Source organism: Sapajus apella, unplaced genomic scaffold (assembly GCF_009761245.1).
Source record: "Sapajus apella isolate SASKATOON/1434 unplaced genomic scaffold, GSC_monkey_1.0 scaffold1, whole genome shotgun sequence".
NCBI classification, from domain to species: Eukaryota; Metazoa; Chordata; class Mammalia; order Primates; family Cebidae; genus Sapajus; species Sapajus apella.
Genome location: NW_022436941.1, coordinates 24,162,429 through 24,187,509, shown reverse-complemented (window position 1 = coordinate 24,187,509; position 25,081 = coordinate 24,162,429). Strand labels below are relative to the sequence as shown.

The following is a 25,081-nucleotide window of genomic DNA, read 5'->3' as shown; positions in this document are numbered from 1 at the left end:
GCCTGGGGTTTTCTCTTTTAACAAAGCACTATCATTTTAAGGTAGTCATTTTCTTAACTTTGTCTGGGTATCCCAGTCCAAATGGGGTCAGAGAGTAAAGCAGCCAAGCCCCAAGGAGAAAGCAACTTTATCTTTACTAGCTGAGTTTAGAGCTCCAAGGACTATCTCTCTAAGGGGTTCTGGGAGATCTGAAGTGTTACATGGCCAGAGGCGAAGCTGGCCTGAGAGATATTTGTCAAGAAGTCATAAAAGCCATGAGACACTATGAAAGATTGATTCTCAGGAAGAGCAGAGGAAAAATAAATCATGTCTGGCTTTTAAAAATGCAAACAAACTTATGATATCATGCAGCCCTGTGGGAGGACTTACTATATCAAGCTGCAGGTCACAATTAATAATGCTCAGGATCTACACATGGAGGTCTTGATAGTCATAAAATGAAAGTGTCATGGCTGGATTGCAGCCCACACCTACTTCAGTGTTTCTGGCATCATAAATCATTTGTATGTTCAAACTTTGGAAATATTTCCTTGCTTACTAGATCCTTTAGGCTTAGAGCACATGTAATGAGCAAACTTTCACAATGGCAGGTCCAGTGAAGGTCCATAAGCTTGGTCCGGGAGGCTGCTGAGGCTGGTCCTCGAAAAGAGGGATATTTGGTTATTTTCAGAAACTGAGCAGAGGTCAGGGCACCATCTTTCTTCCTGCACAGAGCTGGAAGAGCAGAGCTACAGCTTCTAGCCCCCTCCTTTCCTCCCTATACTCCGCCCTAGATTTAGAATAGGTGTATTTCTTGTGCACCCTGTCTGTAGCCCACTGGGCTCCACCTGGAACCCACTGTCCTACAGCCACTGTCCTTGGTCCCCAGTCTGTTCTGGGCTCCTGTCCTTCATTCAACTGTGTTGTCCTTGGCTTTTCATTCCACTAGAAAACCACTTTGATCATTTCCACTAATAGGAGCTGGCTACTTTATGTTCTTTTAACTACATAGAAAAGCAGAAAGTACCTGTGTGTCCTTCACCATGGAATGTATTTTTAGATGACTCACAAATGTGTCTTTTTTTTTTCCTTCCAAAACTCCTAGATTTATTCTTGGAAGCAGCCCCCTGCTGCTGACTTTACCTCTCTTCTTGGCTGTGTCTAAGTAGGAGCACTGAGCCAAAGTCCCTCGTTATCTGTTTCATTATGAGAAAGGACACACAGTTCTGCTTTGCAAAAGAACACGGAGCTTATACGAAACGCCTTTGTTTGAGCTCTCGGTTGCTCCAGGTGAGGATGTTTTGACCAGTTCTAGCCTCTTTATAAGCCTGATGGAGGATAAATTGGAGGATCTTAAGCAAATGCACAAAACCCAGGATCTGAATTCAGCACTCCCTACTTAAAAACCTGTGATGGTTCCCATGCCAAAGGCCAGATTCTTTAGCCTGACATAATAGGTTCTTCACAATTTAATGGCAGTCAGGGTTTTATGTCTCCACTTGTTTCACCATGAACATGCACTCTACACTTCATGCATACCACCCAATTCTTTTCCCCTAAGACTGGCTGTCCAGTTATGTGCTTTCTTTGCTTGTGGGAGGCGAGTGTCTTTAGCTGGGAGTACCCATCTTCCTACACCCTGGTCTTCTATGTATTGGTATCCCTTCCAAGTAAAGTTCCTGCATCCCTTCTGTACTCCAGTGCCCAATGTTCATCTCTGTGCTAGGACCTTATCAAGGTCCATTTCAAATATTTGTTCACATCTGCCTTCCTCACTTGACTTATGAGTTCCCTGAAGGAAGGCATTAGGTTCTTATTCTCACTTTTTTTTTTTTTTTTTTGAGACAGTTTTGCTCTTGTTGCCCAGGCTGGAGTGCAGTGGCGTGATCTCGGCTCACCGCAACCTCCGCCTCCTGGGTTCAAGCAATTCTCCTGCCTCAGTCTCCTGAGTAGCTAGGACTACAGGTGTGCGCCACCATGCCCAGCTAATTTTTTGTATTTTTGGTAGAGACGGGGTTTCACCATGTTGACCAGGATGGTCTCGATCTGTTGACCTCGTGATCCACCCGCCTCAGCCTCCCAAAGTGCTGCGATTACAGGCGTGAGCCATCGTGCCCAGCTAGTCTCGCTTTTAAATCTTTAGCACCAAGTCTGACTGGAGCCAGGGCCCAGTAAATATTTGACGAATAAAATGAACAGCCCTGCAAGGGCAACTTTCCCTGGGACAACAGAAAATTAGCAATTTTGCAGTGGGCACAGGTCCCTGCAGAGGCTGGATATTCAGGGATATTCTCTTCTCCTTGCCTGGCTCTCTGCTGGTTAAAAGGGCCAGAGTTCTTCAGAGGCTGTTAATGCCTTTCCTGATGATCTGCTTCCTGTTGCTAGCTAAAGACAATTACATGCCATTGTATTTGCTTTCTTCCTTTCTTTTCTTCTTGAACAGAAAGTTTAGAGCTAAGCCAATGCTTTCTGGTATTATTATTCTACAGACTCCCTCCCCCATTGCCTATTCTTCTTGGCTATTGCCTTCTGACAGTTTCAGAGCTTGTATGGTTCTTCTTTCCTATCTGTACTTTGAATTGAAAGCTATGTCATATCCTTGTGGAAGCAGGTAGGTTAGAAATAATAAATGAGAGATGAACACATGACACGGTGCACTTATGAAGCTTCACTGCCTGTCAAAGAAAGAGGTTTCCCACCTCAAGTGTAAGTGTGTGCTCCTGGCCCCCTAAGATGTACAACCTGGGTTCTGGGTCATACTCAGGAGACTTCTCCAGAGGGTCTGTCACAAAGTTGAGGGATGCAGTTCTGTGTATTCACTGAGTTCATCTTCAATGTGGATGGAGCAGCCTGACTTGCCTGCCAGCTGCTTTGAGACCCTGAGGTAGGGGACTGTGAAAATATAAGGTGATAACAAGGACAATAAAATTCAGAGTGACTACCTTATATACCATCTCTGGACACACATGATTTTACAATGTCAAGAGGATCAGGGACTCCAGTTTAAAAACCTTTTCTTTACAAGATAGCTTAACCAGGATGTCAGGTGGATGAATAAATATGCTATAATGCCAAAGACATGGTTTTTTGTTTGCTTGTTTTGTTTTTGAGATGGAATCTCACTCTGTCACCAGGCTGGAGTGCATTGGCACAATCTCAGCTTACCAAAACCTCTGCCTCCTGGTTTCAAGCGATTCTCCTGCATCAGCCTCCCAAGTAGCTGGGACTACAGGCGCATGCCACCACGCCAAGATAATTTTCGTATTTTTAGTAGAGACGGGATTTCACCATGTTGGCCCAGATGGTCTTAGTCTCTTGACCTCATGATCCACCCGTCTCGACCTCCCAAAGTGCTGGGATTACAGGCATGGGCCGCCACGCCTAGCCAGGACATGTTTTAACAAAAGAGTAATGTGACAGCTTTGTTTTACCTGCTCTAAAATTTCATAATTTGAAAAAGCATAATACTGGCACAAACACACAAATTAACCAGTGGAATAGAATAAGGAAAAGGATTCTTATTTTTGTAAATTTGTAAACAATATGTGATAAAGATGATGATAATTTTTAGGGTTGAATCAAGGAAACAGAACCACTGTGGATATCACAGAGCCGCAGTTCTCAATGGGGATAATTTTGCCCCCACAGGGGACATTTGAAAATGTGTGGAGACATTTTTACAGTAACAATTGGGTGGACAAGGGCTACTGGCATTTAGTGGGTAGAGGCCAGAGACGCTGCTAGACATCCTGCAATGCATAGGACAACCTCCACCACAAAGAATTATCCAATCCAACGTGTCAATAGTGATGGGGCTGAGAAGCCCTGATTTAAAGGATTTATCAGCGGACTTTGATCTCATACAATGGTGGGAGCTCATGGGGAAGTCTCTGCAAGGCTGTTGCTGTGCTCTTAGAGCCTGAGCCACCATAGAGGAGTCTGCCTAGCAGTTAAGAAGGAAAGCTGGACATGGAGGGGAGGAGAGACAGGACAAATGGTGAAGCAGCAAGGACAAACTGGAATCCATGAGGAGAAACTGGAACCTGCTTTTGCCCGTCACCACCTCCAATCTTGATGCTGTAAGTGACCTGTAGGAGAAGCTGGCTCCCTGAGCTACGGAGCTGCACAGGCACACCTGGTGTAGGAGTCAGAGAAGAGGAAGGAGGAGATCTGGTGAGAGCTGAAGGAGCCGCTGGCTGAATGCTGTCCTAAGCTAACACACGCAAGAGCTGGCAACAGCACCTTGAAACCTACAGTGACCTTCAAAGCACAATGGCTGCTGTGTCGCCGCCACCTTGTAGGTTTTTCCTATAGCCATACCTAACCTGGAGTCACACAGGGAAGGGAATTCTGGAAAACAAAGTTTCAGCTTAGCTGAGTTGACAAAATTCAGTCACCATGCTGGTATTAGAAGACAGTGGGGAAGTATACCTTACTCAATAAACCGAGTAAGAAGACCTTGTATTTGTTTGGAAGACAAGAAGATAGAAGTCTTGCCTTATGCACATATAAAAGTCAACTTAAGAAAATGGAGAAAGTTGATGAAGAAAAGAGAAAAATTCTCTTTTTGTTTTTCTAAGCAAATGCAAATTTGCTTAACTTTACCAATGTTCAGAAACATGGAAACTAAAACGACAATGAACATTTTTACACACAAGATTGACCACACTTAAAATAGTGGAGTCACCACAAAGGTGGTCAGGGTAAGAGAATGGTAATATCATTTGTTATTTGTATGACTGTGAATTATAGGAGCATTTCTGAGTGAATTCCAGAAATAAGTATTAATATTGAAATACACATACCCTTTGTCATAGCAATCCAACTTTTGGCAATCTAGTAAGTAAAAATAATGTCAAATTTAAAAGGTATACATTCAAGGTTGTTAATGTGTTATAGTCTTGTTGACATGGGAACAACTAAATACATGATGCTACATTCTTAAGATTTTTATAATATTACAAAGTATAATGCTATTATTAACTTGGCTCTCTGGCTAATACAAATAGTAGGATTCACAATATATGGTTAGTGGGAATATAGATAGATCCCAAGACAGCAAAAGGCCAAGTAAGTGGGGGACCATGTCAGTGTCAGTGGTTACAGTGTGTGTGTGTTGGGGACGGAGGAGGGTACTGTCCAGGGACGAACATGATATGTAGATAGTGGTTATATGAAGTGTGCTGACTTCACAGACCTTAACATCCAGAGAAATGTGTCCATCTTGGGTTTGAAGAATTTGGGTGCTGGCACATTCTTCCGGGAGCCCTTCCTCTAGGGGCTTTATTTATATGGGCTCTTTCTGTCTCACGGAACATCCCCTCTATGCCACTCTGTCCCCAAACTCAACCATCAACCCCACTCCTGTAGCCAATTCCTACTCATCCTTTAAGACAGGGTGGTGGCCATCTCCAGTCCCACCGAGGGGAGGGGTCCCTCCCATGGCTCCTCAGTGAGCATCCCAGAACCTGATTGGAGCACATGGCTCACTGCATCACATTCATCTCTGCATGCACTTTCCCAGCCCCAAGAACAGCACAGAAAATATAATGTGTAAAGAATGTTTGCTGACTAAATGAGTCAATTTCAGACTTTCTCACAGACGTTTGGGGAAAATACATTTGTTTTGTGTGTGTGTGGCCACAAGAATTATGCCACAATTCTTGCCAACCAAACACCAAAAAAACAACCAGAGTAAGGCTTACCCAAGGGAAGAGATGCTAATGATTAAAACTCCATTCCCTACCCACTGCACTCCAGACGCCACCTCCTCTCAGCTTGGAATACAATTCACATATTGAGATTTTTTTTCCTCCTCACCTGACAGCTAGTGCTCTGATATTCTGGGGAAAATATATATTTTTTAAACTTTACCATTAAAGAATAAAGATACACTGAGCACCTACTGAGTCACATTAGCCATGAAGAATGTCATGTTTGTTTAAACACATGCAGGTCCCAGAGGCTGCTTACAGCACTGTCACTCAGCCTAATGGTCTCACATGCAGAGCTGGGATGTTAGAGCAAGCTCAGTAAATTTGTGTTTACAGCCAGCATGAGCCTTCAGAAAACCTAGGAAAAATCATTGCTACCTGCATGTGCTTCCCAGGAAAGGGTCCTTGGCCTCTGATCCCTCTGATATCCTCTATGTGCCCAGGTAAGACAAGGAAAATGGCTTATGGAGATTCAGTATGGGCTAGACACTTTTCTTAAATTATCTAACTCAATTATCACCCATAAACACCCTCTTACTTTTTTAAATGAGGAAATTGAGGCTCAGAACATTTAAGTAATTTTTCTAAGCTGCCCAACCTGTAAGTAGTAATTACTGAACTCCAGAATCAGGCTGTGTTCACTCTTTTTGTCCTTAGAGGGCACTTGAGAAATTTTCCAGAGGGCAAATATTGCTTCGGCCTGCATGGAGGTTCCAGGGAGCACAGGTAAGCTATGGTCTGCTCATGTCTCCATGCACAAAGGCCACCACAGTTACAGACCCCAGACCCTGGGCTTCAGTCACAAGGCTGAGACACAGAGTGACTGGCCAATCTCTGCCAGGTGCTTGAACTGGAGAGTGATGCGCTTTGGAAGCTCAGGTTGCCTTTCTAGAGCAGCCACGTTAGACCCATGTGCAGAGAATCAGAGAGTGGCAGTTTTGGGGGCTGAACTAAGACAGGACACCAGAGGCCAGGGGGCCACAGAAAGAAAAAGTGTCCTGCTTCTTGAATTTCTACTTCTGGTTTCAGGCCCTCGTGAGAACCAATGAATTGTTGCATCAGGTTCTTTGAGATACAGTCATTGCTCAGTATTTTCAGGGGATTCATTCCAGGACTCCCACAGATATCAAAATCCTCAGATTTCTAAGTCTCTGATATCAAATGGTATAGTATTTTCAATGTAACCTATGCACATTCTCCTATATAATCTAAGTAATCTCTAGGTTACTTATGACACCTAATACAGTATACATGCTATGTAAATAGTTTTTATACTGTATTATTTTAAAATTTATATTATTTTTAATTTTTAAAATATTTTCAATTAGTGATTGGTTGAATCCGTGGATGCCGAACTTGTGGATATGCAGGGCCTTACTCAATAAACTGGGTAAGAACTTGTATTTGTTTGGAAGACAAGAAGATGGAAACCTTGCCTTATGCACATATAAAAATAAACTTAAGAAGATGGAGAAAGTTGCTGAAAAAAAGTGAAAACATTTTTGCACCGTATATCCTCATAACAAATTCCCATTTTACTTAAACTGGGCTGAATGAGTTTCTATTATTTGTAATCAAAGAAATCTTTCTATATGTCATGCTAGTTTGGCCCCTAAGTTGTACTCTTTGTCTAGAAGGCCCAGTGACCTGTCCTTGTGACTCAGCAATGTCTTCTGGAAGGTCTTCCAGGCTGACCTGGCTGAGTGATGAGGCCTATAACCCCACCCATTTGAGGCAGAAGGCTCATACAGTAGCTTCTACTTTCAGTCTTATTACCATCTGTACCACTATGTGCTTCTCCCTCAAACTACTCGTAACTCCAGGCCTTACTGGATATGGATATTTTACTACCTCTATGTCTAGAGCTCCTTCCAAATGAGAGCCTGGGCCTGGACCTTCAAGGGCACTTTCAGTGGGTGTGGTTGTGTTCAGGCATGAGCACCAATCATTGGGTACTTCCTTCTAAAGATTCTGGGGAAAAGATGTTGATTGATCTGGCTTGGGTCACCTGCCCATCACTCTGTTATGAGAGTACAAGCAACTTTAATTGATGGTCCCATCGAGATTGTAGCAAGGGAACATTAACTATCAAAGGAAAGATAGGATTCTATTGTCAACAAAAGAAGGCAGGAGACATGGTGTCCAAAGGCCCATGGTGCCTAGGAAACCAGCTCAGCTCAGCTCATCCTTCTGCCACTGCCTGAGGATGTATGCGTTTCTTCATGTTCACCTGCTCCTTTTGATACCAAGGCAAAAGGGTTGCCTTTTTCCTTCTCCACGTATCCCACAGGATGCTTTTCAAATTGGATTTTCTGCCTTCAGATAAAGTCCTCATATTCATTTGAATCTAGTTCAACCTACATTAAAAAAAAAATGTGTAAGGTGGAGTTACAAGGTCCTCTAGGGCCTGCCGTGTCCTTTGGCTTGAGCCTGGGTCCCATAAGAAGAATCTGCCTAAAGGAGGATCCCTAAGGAGGACCACCATAAGCCTGGGTCCACCTTAAGGAGGACCATGGTGCCAATCTGCTTTTGCTTGTTTGGCATTTCCCAGTTCTGTAGGCTGCTCCTCACACAGCGTCCCATCTAAAAAGGCAGTGAGTGATTCCCTGTGTTTCAGTGACCCTCAAGACTCTCACACTAATTCTCTTCCTCAAAGATTCCAAATGAGGAACAATGGTATTGTTTTCAGCCTGAAGACGTTTCCTCCCAGAATGTCATGTCTACCCAGACTCAGTGGTTGTGAAGAAAGGTGTGGGGCAAGCCAGCAGGGAGCCCAGCATCCACACTGTCCTCTTAACTCACTGCCTTATGCTCAGGTGAGACAGAACGGGAGCATGTGCAGAGTGAGGAGTGTTGTTTGAGGCCGTAGCCCCTTCCTACCCCCATCCACCCACAAAAAGGCTCCAAACTTCTTTAAACCAACATTTTGCTTTTCATCTTAAATTTTTGAATAAGTGAAACTGAAGCTTTGACGCCTTATTTATTTTAAAATCAAATTTAACTCCTTCCCACACAGCCCAGATGTTCTTTCACTTTTCCTATTTTGATTTCCTCTTGACATGAGTAATGAATGGTGGAAATCAAGGCCCACAGAGGTGTCACTGCAGATAACCTGGTACCCCTTAAAATGTTCCTGACCTGCAGGTTCTCCCAACATTTCATCCTGAGCTTCTCTGCCACCTCCAGCCCCTGGTGGTCTTGAGTCTGAACTTTGGAAATGTGTTGGTTTGCTAATTCGGGCACTATTCGTCAGCCTGCATATGCTGGCACATCAGAGATGAGTGAAGAGCCAAAGTATAAATAAAGCTAAAATAAATGGTATTTGAAGACCTTGAAACAGATTAATTTAGACATGGTTTGAAAAAGAGTAGGTTGGCTTTTTTCCTCTTATTTTTTTTTTTTGTTGTTGGGATTTGGAGAATTTTTTTTTATGGTAGAGCAAAATGTTCAAATTCTATTTCTTTAATTTCTTATTTCAAATTGTACCGAAGACTAATGAACGTGCAACTTGGCTCAAGTTTTCCTTTGCGTAGGGTGGGCACTCAGTTAACAAGAGGACTCTCCGGCTGCTGGGTACAAGAGAGTTTGTTCAACTTTCTAGGTTTCCACTTCAGGGAGAGGAAGAGACAGATATTAACCACTGCTCAAAAAAATTAAATAAGTAAGGAGGAGCCCTGGTCCTTGAACTGCCTGTAAGAGATATCAGATTACATTTTTTCAGTGTTTCCTAGGAAACCAGCTCGGGGTAAAAATGTATTCTTTGTCTTCTGCTCGTTGCAAAATTGTTTGAACCATCATATCTCATAAAAGGTTGCTTCACAGGCAATTTGAACAGCATTAAAAAAAGCTTAATCTGCAGTTTGCTGCATGAATGAAGGCGATACACCTTTATCGGAGGTTGAATGCCTCAGATTGTATTTGCTGAAAATGGGTAAGGTTGTGCCATTATTTCTGAAGCATCTGTGAAATCAAATCTTGTTGTCTCTTTCTCCTCCAAATTGTGAGTCTTCTGCCCCCAACAAACCCCTCTCATTAAAAAAAAAAAAAACTCCTAAAATAGTTTAGAAGATTCTTATCAGCATTTACACAGCAAAGCATTAATGAAGAGGAAAATAAACACCTCTCCTCTCTCTCTTAGGCTTGTACTCAGCCAAGATCTCTATGCATGTGCTTAGTCTCCAGAGCTGACGTGCTTGTGTGTCCCCAGTGCCATCATCCGGGTCAGAATCCCTTGTTGCCCACTCCACTTTCTTGGGCCACCTCTGATTTACATTAATTACACCATCTTTGTGTGCTCAGTTATTGTGGTTTTGCAAATGACTGAGGTACTTGACTGTGTGCTGGGGGTAGGGTTCTGCTAAGGGTCAAGGGTTTAGGGTATTAAAAGTTAAATGTTTTAAACATTTCAAATGTCAGCTACTGACTATATCTTATGTATAAAGCTCTTTGGAAAACAGAATGAGCATATCTGCAGTACTGACGTGGTTGTGTACATATGGAATATCTGTGGGATCAGCTGCACGTTGTTATCGTGTATTGTTGGAAGAATGTTGCTAAGGGATTAGTCTGACTCTCTTGTGTTATTAATCACATAGGCTCCTACAGTGTTGGCTGTCTCCTGGTTTTTGATAGGCACTCTTTGTCATGTTAAAACAGTTCCCTGTCCCAATTCGCCTAATAAGACAAGATGATTAAAAGCACTGGCTATGGGGTCACCCAAATATATACCATGGGTCTACCAATTACTATCTCAGTGAGTATAGCAAAGTTCTTTAATTTCTCTGGCCTTCAGTTGTCTTATCTGCCAAAGGAAGCAACAAAAGTCACTTACCTAATAGTATTCTTGTGAGGATTAAATGACCTAATGTGCAGGGAACAGGTAGCCCAGTGCCTCACACCTAGTGAGTGTGCAATTTATGCTGTGACAACTATGGTATTCACTAGTAGTAATTTTGTTTCTGTGATGCATGGAGACTCAGCCTTTACTATGTTATGTCTAATAATGATAACTCCATTTAGCAAATGATTTTTTGTGCCCCTCAATTTACCAGGCTCAGTATAGACTATAGGCTTACAAAGGTAAAAAAGATACAGTTCCTGTCCTTGATATGCTTATAGTCTAATGGGGAAGCAAAGCTTTCCAATGTAGTGGGTATTAGAAACCTTTATGCACAGGGTGCTTCGGGAGAGGAGAGAACAGGACAACACTGCCAGGGAGCTCAATACCTAAACTAGGTATTGATGTCACATGTGCAGTGGTTAATTACTATATATATTTATATATGTTAATTACTCTATATATACACACATACACATACATAGACATATATACACACATATATATGCGTATGTGTATGTATACGAACAAGTTTATATGCACGTGTTTGTGTTTGTGTGTATGCATATATGTATATATATATATATATATATATACACACGTGCTCCCTTTTTTAAAAAAATATTTAAAAAATTTTAATTGAAATCCAGGTGAGAGGCAACTAGCTAAAAAAGAAATAAAAAAATTTAATTGAAAAATAAATATTGAATATGTTTAAGGTGTACAACGTGATGATTTAATATACATATATATTGTGTAATAGTTACATAATTAACATTTATTGCCACCATGCTGTACCTCAGATCCCCCAAACGTAGTCATCTTGTAATTGAACATTTGTACCCTTTGACCAACATTTCTCCATTTCCCCTACCTTGTCAGCTCCTGGCAACCACCATTCTACTCTCTGCTTCTCTGAGTTCAACTATTTTAAAGTCTACATCTAAGTGAGGTCATGCAGTATTTAACTTTCTGTGTCTAATTTATTTCACTTAGTATAGTGTCCTGCAAGTTTCACCCATGTTGTCGCAAGTGACAGGATATCCTTCTTCTTTATGGCTGAATAGCATTCAGTTGTATATATATACCAAAATGTGTTTATCCATTTATCCATTAACGGACACTTAGTTTGTATCCAGATCTTGGCTAGTGTGAATGTTGCTGCAATGAACATGGGGCGGTGGGGTAGGGGCAGGTAGTGCGTCATCATATTGATTTCATTTCCTTTGAATGTTTACCCAGCAGTGAGATTGCTGGGTCATATGGTACTTACATTTTTAACTTTTGCGGAACCTCCATATAGTTTTCCATAATGGCGGTATTAATTTACAGTTCCACCAATAGGGTACAAGGGTTCCTTTTTCTACACCCTCACCAACACTTGTTATGTCTTGTCTTTTTCATAATGGCCATCTTAACAGGTGGGAACCAATATCTCATTGTGGTTTTGACTTGCATTTCTCTGATGATTAGTGATGTTTAGCAGTATTTAATATGCCTGTTGACAGTATGTCTTCTTTGAAAAATGTGTATTTGTGTCCTTTACCCAATTTTTAATCAGGGTTGTTTTTCTTTTTGTTTTGTTTTTTTTGCTAATGAGTTGGTGAATTCCCTGTATATTTTGGATATTAAACTCTTATCGGTATATGGTTTGCAAATATTTTCTCCCATTCCTTAGACTGCCTTTTATTCTGCTGAATGTTTCCTTTGCTGTGCGAAAGGTTTTCAGTTTGATGTAGTCACACTTGTCTAATTTTGCTTTTGTTGCTTGGTTTGTTACTTCCTTTTCTTTTCTTTTTTTTTGAGACAGGGTTTCACTTTGTCACCCAGGCTGGAGTGCAGTGCTGTAATCTCAGCTCGCTGCAATCTCCACTTCTCAGGCTAGTGTGATTCTCCTGCCTCAGCAACCCAAGTAGCTAGAATTACAGGCGTGTACCACTACGTCTGGCTAAGTTATTGTATTTTTAGTAGTGATAGCGTTTCACCATGTTGGCCAGGCTGGTCTTGAACTGCTGGCCTCATGTGATCCACCCACCTCAGCCTCCCAAAGTTCTGGGATTACAAGCATGAGCCACCACATCTGGTCCATGCTGCTACTTTCTTATCAGAAAAATTATCGACAAACTAATGTCAAGGAATGTTTTCCCTATGTTTTCTTCTAGAAGTTTTACAGTTTCAGACCTTACATTTAATTCTTTCATCTCCCTTGTTTACAAAAATAATGCACACTTCTGAATTTCAGAAGAGCACAAGGCCCTGCAGTCTACATTTTGCAGCCTGCCTTGCTGCTCAATGTGGCCCTGGGATTATGTTCCTGCCCATGGGGTGTGAGCTAAATGCTCCCTGCAACCACTGGGGTTACCCTTTAAAATGACTCGGCATGCTCTTGCACCCACTCTCTCTTTGGCCTTTCTATTGACTAAGAAATTGGCACAATTAGAAGGGCTGCTTGAACATGAAGACGGAAGCTACTTGCTGAAGACTGAAGAGATTTCCCACAGTCCTGGACCATGTGCTTCTGGGCTTCTACATGAGAGTGAAATCAATTTCTACCTTTTTTTTCAGCCTCCACATTCTAGGATTACAATTTAGAAGTCTGTACTTTATAATAGAGTATGATCTCTTGCAATTAATTAGAAATTGGGACACTTGCTTTTTACCCCTAGCCCTGCCACAAATGAGCAGTGTGCAGTTGGGCAACCTCTTATATCTTGTTTTATTTTCTTTCAAAGGTGGGTGTTGAACTAGATCTTTCAGCACCATGAGGAGTATAATAATGACCATCACATATTTGGTCTAATGCTTTATAGTTGAAATAAGGTAGAGCTTTTTCCTTGTAAACAATGTCACAAACTCTTGGAGCAAGAGACAGGGATAAGCTTGGACTGAATAACTGCTACTTCTATCCAGGTCACCTGTAGCTGAGAATGGAAACCCTTTGGGCCTGGATAGGGCAGTACCACAGGCGTGCTTAGGGAAAATGGTTGTGAGTGTACCAGTTCAAAGAGCATGGCACCAAGGCAGACAGGCAAGCCAAGGCCAGCAGGTATCATGCACTGATGTCCATGAGTGTAAGCCTCATGGACCAAACACAGGGAGGGTTTATAATTGTGTTCCCTGCAGTGCCTGGTGAGCCTCATTCTCCAGGCCTCAATGTCCTACCTTGAGGCAAGAGTTTGGCCTGAGCAGTCAGAAAGATCACCAGGTGGTAAGGGAGGCAGAAGTCAGTGAGAGTGAGGTAGGAGGCAAAACTCCTACCTCCAGAGGTGGGGGCTTAGCATGGGATCAGATGGACGACTAGCTGAAACAGAGCCTGAGCAAAAGCAGCTTTCAATCAGACATGCCCACCGGTGAGCCATGTCGATTTATCATTGCCATGGCAACACCTAGAGTGACCTCCCCTTTCCATGGCAATGAACCAATGACCCCAAAGTGACTAACCCTGCCCTAGAAATTTCTGCATAAACCACCCCTTAATTTGCATGCAATTACAAGTGGGTATAAATATGACCGGAAACCCCTGAGCTGCTACTCTCTGCCTAAGGGGTGGCCCTGCTCTACAGGACCAGTCATGGAGCTGTAACAGTGCCTCCTCAATCAAGTTGTTTGCTTCCACCTCTGGCTCGCTCTTGAAATCTTTCCTGGGCAAAGCCAAGAACCCTCTTGGGCTAATCTCCGCTTTGGGGCTCGCCTGCCCTGCATCAAGAGCATAACCAGTTCTCCCCAGACTCTTCATCTGGGCATGGACAAGGATGACACTGTGGACAAGGACGACAGCATTACAGTGTGTGGAGCCCCGCAGGCCTTGATGTGGGCATCACGTGGCTGAGATGGCTTCACCCGAGAATAGCAGCCAGAACTCTTTATCAGGGCAGGCAGGGCTTTTGTTTAACTAGGTCCCTCTGGCTGCTTTTGTTGACAGATAAGGAGTATTTACGGAAGAGAAAAAAGATATTTTCATTATCAGCAGGATGGGAACTCAAAGTCATTTAATTTGAAGATTTAGAGTGCTGGGATCTCATTTTGTATACCACGTTGGAGAAGAGGGACATATCCCATTTTGCCATGACCAGTGGAACATTCACCTCATTTGACTTTTACACCCTCCTGTGAGGTAGGCAGGGCAGGCATCATTGAGTTATTTTACAGATGAGGAAAATGAGGTGTCAAGAATTTGAATGACTGCCCCAAACGGTGACCCACAAATGATGAGGCTAACTCAGACTAGAACCCAGGCCCACAAGACTCATGATGTGACTCGTTTTCTTCTAAGCTACTTTGCCTTGTGGGAAGGGAAAACTCCAAGCTACCAAATTAAGAATCACTGTCCCTAAGGGCTTTAGAGGCTGGCCTTTGTAGGGCTGGTCTTGGAGTACCTTGGCCTCACAACACCTTCTCGCTGAGCCACAGTCATCCCTGAGCCCAAATCAGTCTGCTGCTCTGCCTAGGTAATTAGAGAGGACTGTTTTAGGTAACCCTTTTCTGAAGACAAAACAATCTCTTTGGTTTCTCGATTAGAAAGCCCAACAGATTGAGTGACAAGGAAAAGTCTTTGATCTTGCTATTACAGTCACCTAATTAAAATAAGATGCAGATGCTCCAACACCTAGTAATTTTCACCTCACTTACTTTGGCTTCAATTACAGCCCTTCCCTACTGACTTACACTGTTTAAATTACAAAGTCAGAAGGAAATATGACTATTTACCTGTTTCTATTCATACATAGAAGTCTAACACATTATCTTTTCTCCCGAAGCATGAAATGTGATCACAGGCCTTCTCTTCACCCTGGAAATGAGGGGAATAAATCTTTGGTTTTTAAATAAAATTAAACACCAATAAGAATTCAGATCAGCCAACACCTATGTCATCTTCAAGAGACAACTTTGTTTCACACCGCACCCACACACACACATATACACAGACACACACATGTATCTTGTCTCCAGAAAGAGGAGGCAGGTCTTAAGAACCATTTGGAATCCACACCACTTTCGAATATATAATTTCATTTCCAAAGTTGACTGGCCATGAACTCTGACTCTTCTGATCAGGGAAAATTAATTGTTTCCAGAGTTGCTACCTTTATTGAGTATATAATTAACTAAATATCATTGCAAGGCAGTTGGAATTACATATATGTTTGATACCAAGCTGCCATAGTTGATTGCAACCAAGCCTCCCTAATCACTAAAAAGCATATTTGTGTTCTGAGAAAAGGCTTTGTTTACTGCAAACAGGGCTTCAGCTGTCTCACAAACAAACAGCAACAAGCAAACACATAGAGAACAGCGAGGGTGCTAAGAAGAATGCCCATTTTCTCATCCTTCTGAGTGGAATCTGTCTGAGGTCATCTGTCAGAGGGGTGAGTGGAAGATGCTGGCTTATTCAGAGTGCTGTGGCATAGGTCTATGTGATGACCAGCCAGGCAATGCTGCCCCAAGGGCAGGAGGAAGGCTGGGCACTCACACCAGAAAAGATGGTGCTGCCTCTCTCATGCCACGTGCACTTACAGCTCATTAACTCAAGGAAGGCTTGTCTGTGGCAGTAGCAACATGGGATGAGGGGTAGCCACATGGAGAAGGAAGACAGGTCCCTAAGTGGAGCTGAGCTCTGCCTTCTGTCTCCTACTGGAAGATTTTTCTAGCTACTCAACCAAATCATTCAATCTTTGACATCAGAGGTAAAGTCAGATGGTTGTGTTGGTACCCATGGTGCCAAAGGGACCACAGAGCTGAAGTGAAATGACAACAGTGGATATTTCTTACGTGCCTCTTACTTTCAAACTAACTTTCCCTTTGTGTTCTGTGACAGGAAGACTGGACAAGTTCTTCAACCTTCTAGATACAGGGCATTTCTTCTTCTCTGCTTTTGATCCATCCTGGGTTCTTATAAGCTTCTTAAAGGTTTGTGTGTGTGTGTGTGTGTGTGTTTGTGATCTCTCTGGCCTGGGCAGGATGAAGCAGCTACAAAAGTTGAGACTTTCATCCTTTTTCTTTCATGGAGGCAGTTGGTGTTGCAGCCCCTGAAGTGGCAGGGTGCATCCCCAGAAGGGAGATCCTGAGTTGGGCTCCAGCTCCCTCTTTTCCTGCTTTGCTGACAGTTCCTAATAACACCGCTGGCATCAGGGCTCTGCAGACGCAGGAAGGAAGAGATGTGTTCTTTAATGATGGAAAAGTATTAGAGCACAATGCTCTCAAAATAGAATGTGTGCTCCTAGCCTTTATTTTGGGGACTTTATTGTTGTAACTGTCTCTCCTGGGAAATGCTGTAGGAGGCTCTTCCCCTTCAGTGAAGCAGAGTAATTGTGTAACCTAATGTGTCCCGAAGGGAGCTGAGGTGGGTGATGTCGACACACAGGTTTGTGAAATATGACTACATTTTTATGTTAATCAGTGCTCAATAGATCCCTTGTCTCCAAAGCCCCATTTCTTTGAAGTGGGGACAGTCATATGCATGCTGCCCACCCCACTAGGCTGTTATTAGGATTAAGTAATATAATGGACAAGAGTATGTCTGCAAACTATAAAGTGCTACAAATGCAAAATGTCGTTGTTGACAATTGAAGCCCTGGCCCTCTCTGTGGGATGGAGGGGTCCCCTTCTACTTTTCATTTTTTATACATAAACGTTAGCCATATTACTGAAATTCACACTTCTGCTTTGACATGGCACTAGATGTGCAAAATGTTCAGTATTCACGCCAGAGAACTGATATGAAGTTTTGCTAAGAGCAGCCCACTTTCTCCGCACCCCTTAATGTGTGTGGTAAGGGCAGTTGTCATGAAAGGAAAAAAAGAGAGCGGTTGGCTTATGAAATGGTTTTTCATCATCTTTCTCATCCCAGGAAACCCCTGGGAATCTGCATGAGTTTCTTTCATGTTGGCGTTCTGGCATTTGATATTTTATCCAATGTCACCCTCATCTGTTTTATTTTTTTTTCTGTTGAAATCCATCAATGAAAAGTGCTTCTGATTTCATGGTTACCAGCTTTCCCCCTTCATTAGCTTCGCCTTATTTGGACCATTATTCAGCCGTTAGCAGGACGGATGACTTGCTTTGGGGATGATGTTGATGATTCTCAAGAGAGTCTTCTATCTGAAGGTGATTAGGAAGAATGAAAAAGTTGTTAGCTGCCTCAGCCAGTGTCAATGGGCTGGCAGGGACCTGTGTCTTGTCTCCTCTGCAGATGTCCTGGGTCCCATTTCTTAAATTGTAGTTTATGACACTTACCTTTGACCAAAAAGTGCTTAGGTGGAACCCATGTTTTACCAGAGAAAGGGTGGAAAGCCCCCCCCAGAAGGACCACTGTCAGTAGATATGGGTTCCAACCTCTGTGACATTTTTTGATGCTAGACACCAAGAGGGAAAAGCCCCGTGACATTTGTGCATGCACATGTGTGCATAGATATGTTTGCAGAGGGGAATGGGACCCCCCCATCCCCACCATTCAGCTGCCTCTCTTGATTTGCTCAAATTTCATTTCCATTTGCTAGAGGGACATCTGCACATTTCCCTGCCAACTGCATTTAATGCACATCAGTTCAGCCCTAACCCTCTGTAGAGGTCAACTGCCCCTTACCACCAGGCATCCCTGGGGGGGTTAGAGTGAGGGACACGCAATACTCTAAATGGAATATTGAAGATCCCCATCTGTCTGGCAGTCCTAATCAATAAATGTGAGCCCTTCGTTCCCACTTCTCTACAAGAGACACGTCACCACCTGGTTTTAAGACAAGGGAGAGATGTGGGTTTCTAAGGGTTACTGAGTCCAAGCACCCAGCTGTCACAAGGGCTGAGCCAGGAAAAGGATTATGCTCTTAATCATGTTATTTTGTTACCAAAGCGTTCTTTTAAATTCCCCTCACCCCTCCCCCTCAAACAAAATGTACCACTGTCTGAAATTAGAGGTGCTTTTCTAACACTTTTACTTGCTGAATGACTTTTTGTTGAAAGAGCTTTTGTTCAGGCAGTAAAACCTAGGTGCTGGGGTTCAGGAGCATCTTATTTGGCTTCTGCCAAATTACAAGGCTGAGCAATGAGACCAGTTTGTGTTTACCTGACACGGCCCTTAGGAAAACATTCAGGTCTAAGATGTCGTCTCTGATCCCTTGAAACACCTAGTCTGGTAGCTGCATCAGGATAGCCACTGCTTTGAATCAACAGTCTAAAAAACACTGCAGAAACCTTCAACCTTGCAGCATTCAAGCTAGCAAGCAAACACAATGAAAAATCTGGGTTGTCTGAGGCAGTTTTTCTGTCTGAGCAGGGATATCCGGGGGGCCCAGCTAAAATACTAGCTACACCTGTTCAGCCTCTTTCACGTCTTCAGCAGCCCAGAACAAAGCTGACTGCAGCAAAAGCCACCAAAGTATCAGGCTGCACTGCAAGGACTGTATGCTTCAAACCCCTGTGATCCATGCTTCTTTCCAGCCTGCTTGCTTTGGTTAGCTGAGGGTATCTAGGAAGCCCAGCTGGTGAAGCGTGGGTGTGTGTGAAGGGCTTCCTGTAAGAAAGGATGACTGAGAAAGATGGGAATGCTGTCTAGAAGGGTGAGCGGGATCAAGTCTTTCTAGCTAGTACTGCTGTACTGATCTGAATGAATGGGGGAAAGAGACCATGAATTTGTCTTCGGAATAGCTGCTCTACCACCAATTTTGGAGCATGAGCAAATCCTTTCACTCAGCGGACCTCAGTTTCCCTTATTTTTAAAATGAAAGTGTCTTGCTAGATGTTGGCCATTCTGCCAGTTCTAGATAAGACATTTGGGTATAACTGGGCAGGGCTAACCTGTCAATTACATACAGTGGAAGTTCTTTCTGGCAAAAAGGGATGATCACAGAGATGAGTCTGTCCTAAAGAATCTGAAATTGGATGTAGGGTTTTCAATTGTGTTCTTACCCACTTGGCATGCCATCTGGCACACTGCCCAGCTGGCCTGCAGTCCCTCTTTGGGCCAGTCCACTTCCCACATCATGGCCAGGTAGCTTTCCCAAGCACAAATGCGTGTCTGTTGCTTTATTTACTCCAAAGCAGGGGAGCACTCCACTGCTTCAGCTAAAATTCTAGCACATGGGAACCAGGTCCCTCCTGGCCTGTCTCTAACCCCCCATTTTCCCAAACTTACCCTGCCAAGTGTCTCCCAGACCCTGCACAAGGCATGCTGAACCTTTTGTTTCTCAAAGAGCACACCTGCTGCCTTTGCAAAGGATGTCCCCTCTGTCTGGTCTAGTTGTTCAGAGAATTCATTCCTTAAGAACTAGTGCAAATATTGTGACCCTAACCTCTGGGGAGCTTCCTCAGTACTTTGTTCTTACATCCAAATGGCAACTAGAAGGCTCATGTCGGTCTCTCTTTGCAAATAAGGAGGTAGAAACTACATTCTAGTCAACTTCGTGCCTAACAGAACCAGGTGCTCTGGATGCGATTCAAGAAACACAATTGGAAATGGCAATCCAAAGGTAACTGGGCCACTATAGGTATGAACTGAGGCATCAACCTGCAGCTTCTCATACTCAACTGGCTTAAAATATCAAAAAAAAAAAAATTCAGAAGGTTAAAAGTAAAATACTGTATCTGAAGACCTATTTAAATAATTGTTTTAAAAACAACCCTAGAGGAAAACCTCATCTAGACAGTTCATAATGCTCTTCTGCAGAAGAAAAATCAAGTGCTATGTCCCAGTATACCTCCAACCATGTCTTCTGGGTTATAAAAGATAAATGCTAACAAGGAGTAAAATCCAGCCCCCTCCACCTTATTAATATGTAAAAAGACTGAAGTCACATCTGTGCAAGGATCTATTTTTAGTGGACCCTACATACTAAAATCCTAGCCTTGATCTCTTAAACTATCAAGCCTACCATAAATGTTTGATGATGAACAAGCCCATAAAAAGAAAATGCATAAAATGAATAGAGGGAGCCAATGTGTGCTCTGCCTTTTAATTACTGGTGGCTTCTGCTAAAATCCTGCTTCAGGCTGGGTTCAAGCATAGAAACACATCAATAATTGGGTGGGGGTGGCTGGGTGTGGACACTGCAAACAAATACATCAAATTATACTGTTATTTATGCTTTGGAAGCCAGATAGAAATGGAGGAAATAGTAGAATCATCCCCACAAAGAACAGGGAGGAGAGCCGCTAAAAAAGGAAAAATTAGGAGATAAATAAAAGCATTCAGGACACAAGATAATGTAGAACAGTCTGGATTTATTACTTTTAAGTAATAAAGAGCCTCTTCCTTGCTTTTTTTCTTTTTTCCCTTTTTTGCTTTTCTTTTTTTTCTTTCCTTTTTTACAACATACATTAAGTCGTGAATCAGAAGTTAGGGGATGTGGAGATGGAAGGAAAATTGGTGACATCACAATATTTTTACAACTTTACAACAAATATAAATCTGAGTTTGTTGCATCTACCAGTGTCTAGCAAGGGTGGAAAGCAAAGGCACACTCGGGTTTATGGACCCTCCCCCCACACACAGTGGGGAAAAAAAAAAGGGGGAGAAATACTTAAATGCAGAAGACCAGCTCAGTACATGTGGGCATTTTAGGGTTAACACCAGAAGTGATGCATTGTGGGGGTGTAGGAATGTGGATATAAGTTTTGACACAGGTCTCTTTAACAGCTGAGGCAGTGATGCCCACAAACACAGGACAAGACAGCCGCTCACGGCAATGATGGGTGCTTCACTGCCATACTCTTGGGAGTCAAGCAAGGGAAAGAAGGGGGCAGGGTGATACAGACCCATCGCCTTCCTAGTTTCTGCATTTCTAAAGAAAATTCAAGGAAGAAAACAATATTTCAATTTCTAGAAAAGACTTCAGGGTTTCAGGGGACAAAGTTCACAGGATGTGAACATGGATTCCATTACAAAAGCCCCCCCCCCAAAAAAAAGTAAAAACAACGACAAAAATCTACCCTAAACAACAGCAAAACTGCAATGGACTTTTGGAACAAAGGGGTCTCACTCACCCTCAGCTAAGTACTCAGGTCTGAAGCCAACCACACTGATTACAGAAGCTCCACTTTTTCACTATACAACTTGAAACTGTCATTGCCAGTCTTTATTTTGAATTGTTTTTAAAGGCAAAACTAAACCCAGAAGATCCAACTGGAAATAAAAACAGACAAAAGAGACCACCAAATATACTGTTTAACTGTTTTAAAACACCCAACAACACTGCTCATGGTTTACAGTATGTGGACAGTTCCTTTGTTCATGATAGAGTAAACAAAAGTCCCTTTTGTGTGCTTGAGCAAATGAAAACCAAGGGGAGAAACACACACACACCACCTCCCACCCCCTAAAAACAATAACAACAAAAGGGTAAAAAAATAAAAAATAAAACAAAAATCTTTTGCCCCAATGTTTTTGCAGCATCCATTGTGGTCCGCCTGGTACTTTGAGTTACTCATTAATCACAGCAGGGACCAGCCTGCCTGCATCTATTTCCATTTCATTTCTTTGTGTGCACTGCACGTGTGTGCTGTACACATGGCTTGGAGACCCCTCCCAGGTGTCTGCCCAACCGCACACAGCCTGCTCTCCAGCCAGTGAACACAGCAAAATACTGGGACGTTAGTCCCTTTTCTGCTGGCCAATAAGGATATCACCATATTGAAATAATCTAAGGGAAGCAGGGAGCTCTGGAGGAAGAAAAGGGATTTGCCACCCACAACACTGGGGCCCATGCTTGCAGCACAGCCAAAGGGTGGTTCGAGTTGGCACGACTAGAAGGCAGTGTGAATCGGAGGGTGTGGTGCCGCCCAGCGTTCCCAGGCTGTGGCATGACAGCTATCACCACTGCATTCTTCCATCTGCTTGACTCTAATCTTCCAGAGGACTGGAGTGGGGGCGGGGGGAAGGGAGGGTTAAATAAATATCTGCACTTATTTCAAAAGGGGGAAAAGTTGATCATAACGACAGTTTACAAGTCTACAGAACTCAAGGTGTAAGGCACAAATTTACATGTGGAAAACAGGCTATTCACAGATGTAACCCCACGAAAAACCCGTGTGATCAAATCATTAATTTATGCAAGGTAGCAGCCAGCATATTAATTACTTCACACCATTTGTGGATTTTGTTTGCTGTCTCACATGCAAGGTGAAATGAGATGGCGTATTGCAAGCTGGTGCCTTCACAGAAAGTCGGAACCACGGACAAAGCCGTGTTGGCACCAATGGGATATGACGTGCCATTCTAAAAGCTTCTCTCCTGATTGCTTTAGAAATTAGGATCTGGAAAGACTTTGACATGAATTAATTTTTTTGTATGTTTATAGGTCAGCAACCTGACCAGCATATGAACTGAGATTTAAATAAATATCCCCCTCCTAACTTTTTCCTTCAGCTACAGACCAGACAGTCCAAACACAAAGCTCAGAATTCCAGCTCCAACTTCTTTACTCAGTGAATTTATTGTAAAAATAAAGAAACTCAATTATTCCAGTTAATGGATTTCACGTTAAATGTTTAACTTTCAATGGGCTTTCTGAAGAGTTGTTCGTAGGATAGTATTTGGAAGAGTCCTTTCCTTAAGGAAAAAAAAGGTGAACAATAAATAAAGAGTTACTTGCGTTAACGGTCACGTTATTTCATTAAAAGAGAGGAGGAGCAGAAATCTATGACATAGTTGCCCAACATGGCATTTATCTGCTATAACAGAAAGCTGTAACACTGGCGGGCATTTCACAGTATTTGCGCATAGTAAACTTCTGCCATTGTTAAAAGTCTGAGTTAGAATTATCAATGATTTCTTTTTTTTTTGTCTTTTTAAATTTTCATGATTTTAAAAAATGTATTCGTGTTTTGCAGGTTGGAACGCTAACCCAGTGTGGCCACGTCCCATGCAGTTATGGACGAAATGTTTCAGTTTCTGTTCACCTCTATGCGTGTGTGTGTGTGCGCACGCGTGTTTGTGCACGTGTGTGTGTGTGTGTGTGTATGGGGGATGCGGTGGGTATGTGCTTTTGGCTCATGTTTGTGATGATAACTGAAGTCTTTTGTGGGTCCAACCTGTGGTAGGGTGTGGAGGAGAGTGAAGGAAGAGAATGGAGGTGAGTCCCCGCCGTTGCAAACCTTCACCAAACCACGCGGCCCAATTTTCGTGAGTACCCCTGTGTCCCAGAGAGGAGGACCCAGCGTCCTCGGCTCTGCCGCTGGCCATCTTGGTCTGGTGGCTACTCGAGGCAACTGAGAACCTTGCTGAGCTGAGCGGGCCCCTCGCTTTGCCTGCTGGTTCGACACCTGACCCCCTCCCCCGGGATTATGTACACGCATCATTGGGCTTCATGGATGTGGAAAGGGGAGCAAAGGAAGGTTTGGGGGGTACATCCGGCTTTAGCGAGGGTGTACGCTTCAGCCCCGACCTCGTCAGTGAGTTGTAGGCGTTGAGGCTGGGCTGCCTCGAGACAGTCACGGCCTGGCCAGATGGCTGGGAGCTGTGCACCTGGATGGAGTCCACCCTCTGCGGGGCGGGCGGTGGGTTGTCTCCCCTGCCAAAGCTCTGGTTTCTGGAGAGGTGAGAGGAATTGGAGGAGTTAGTATTGTTTCTTTTGAGAGTAGTGGCCTGGTGGCTTCTCGTGAGGGAGTTCGTAGGGTAGCTCCTCTTATAGTCAACCCCGTAGGAAGAGGAGTGGTGCATTTCCAGCCGCTTGCTCAGGCCGGTCTGAGACAGGGAGGCTCCCGGGGGGCCCAGGGAGGCCTCCCGCTGTGGAACTTTGGGGGGCAGGCTGTCCAGGTTCTCCACAAGGTTCACCCCATGGTTGGGACTCTTGCTGCTGAGATGTTCCTTGATGGTCTTATACTCCAGGGTGGCGGCCTGGTCCTCCAGCGCCATCTGGGCCACCTCGCTCATTTTGGGCTGGTCCACGTACTCATGCTGGTAGCCCTGCTGCGTGATGGGCAGGACCACCACGCTGGGGATGTGGCTGGGGGAGGCCCGCAGGGGCAGGTCCGTGGGAATCACAGGGGAGCCCATGGGGGGCATGTCCTTTGTGCAGGCATTGATGAGGTTCTGGTTCCTCTCCCACTCGCGGCTGCCGCGGCTGGGCTTCCGCTTCTGCTGCAGCGTTGGGGTAGACTCTGGGGTGGGCAGGGCCGTCAGGTCCAGGTGGTGCTGGTCTGCCTTAATGAGCATCTTGGCCGTGTTGCCGGGAGTGGTGAGCTTGCCGTTGTGCATGAGTGGGGTGAGGATGGCCTCTGGCTTCGGGTCTTTGGATTGGGTGTCCCCAAAGAGGCCACTGAGCTTGGTGACGCTGCTCATGGAGCCCCGGCGCGAGTGGGTGAGCTCCTTCTCTTTTCGCTGCACCACGGCCACGTCTTTGCGCCGGTGATCGCAGACGCAGTAGACGATGATGCCCGAGAAGACGGCCCCCATGACGAAAGCCAGGATGACTGCAATGGCCAAGAGGGTGACCGGAACCAGCTGGTCGTGGCCTTTGAGGTAACTTTCCCGAATCACTCCTGCAATAGACATGGCATATGGCGTTAAGAAATGAAAGCACACCCTGAGGCTTGTTTTCGTTTGCCATTCACCCTGTTAATT

At 43.8% G+C, this 25,081-nt stretch overlaps 1 protein-coding gene and 1 pseudogene across 5 annotated transcripts in view; both read right to left on the bottom strand.

Moving 5' to 3' along the window:
* Positions 1-20,722: 20,722 nt before the first annotated feature.
* LOC116547680 lies at positions 20,723-22,345 on the bottom strand (annotated as a pseudogene). Its single transcript, XR_004267148.1, has one exon. The product of XR_004267148.1 is annotated as an uncharacterized LOC116547680 (transcript).
* Positions 20,723-25,081, bottom strand: part of SEMA6A (semaphorin 6A) — a 132,738-nt gene continuing 128,379 nt past the window's right edge. For 3 of the 4 annotated variants that reach the window (XM_032273474.1, XM_032273373.1, XM_032273504.1), the window contains one exon: positions 20,723-24,999. In XM_032273474.1, the coding sequence (XP_032129365.1) occupies positions 23,801-24,999 (1,199 nt within the window). In that variant the 3' untranslated portion in view covers positions 20,723-23,800. The remainder of the gene's footprint in view (positions 25,000-25,081) is intronic. The other variant, XM_032273420.1, reaches the window with a different exon arrangement.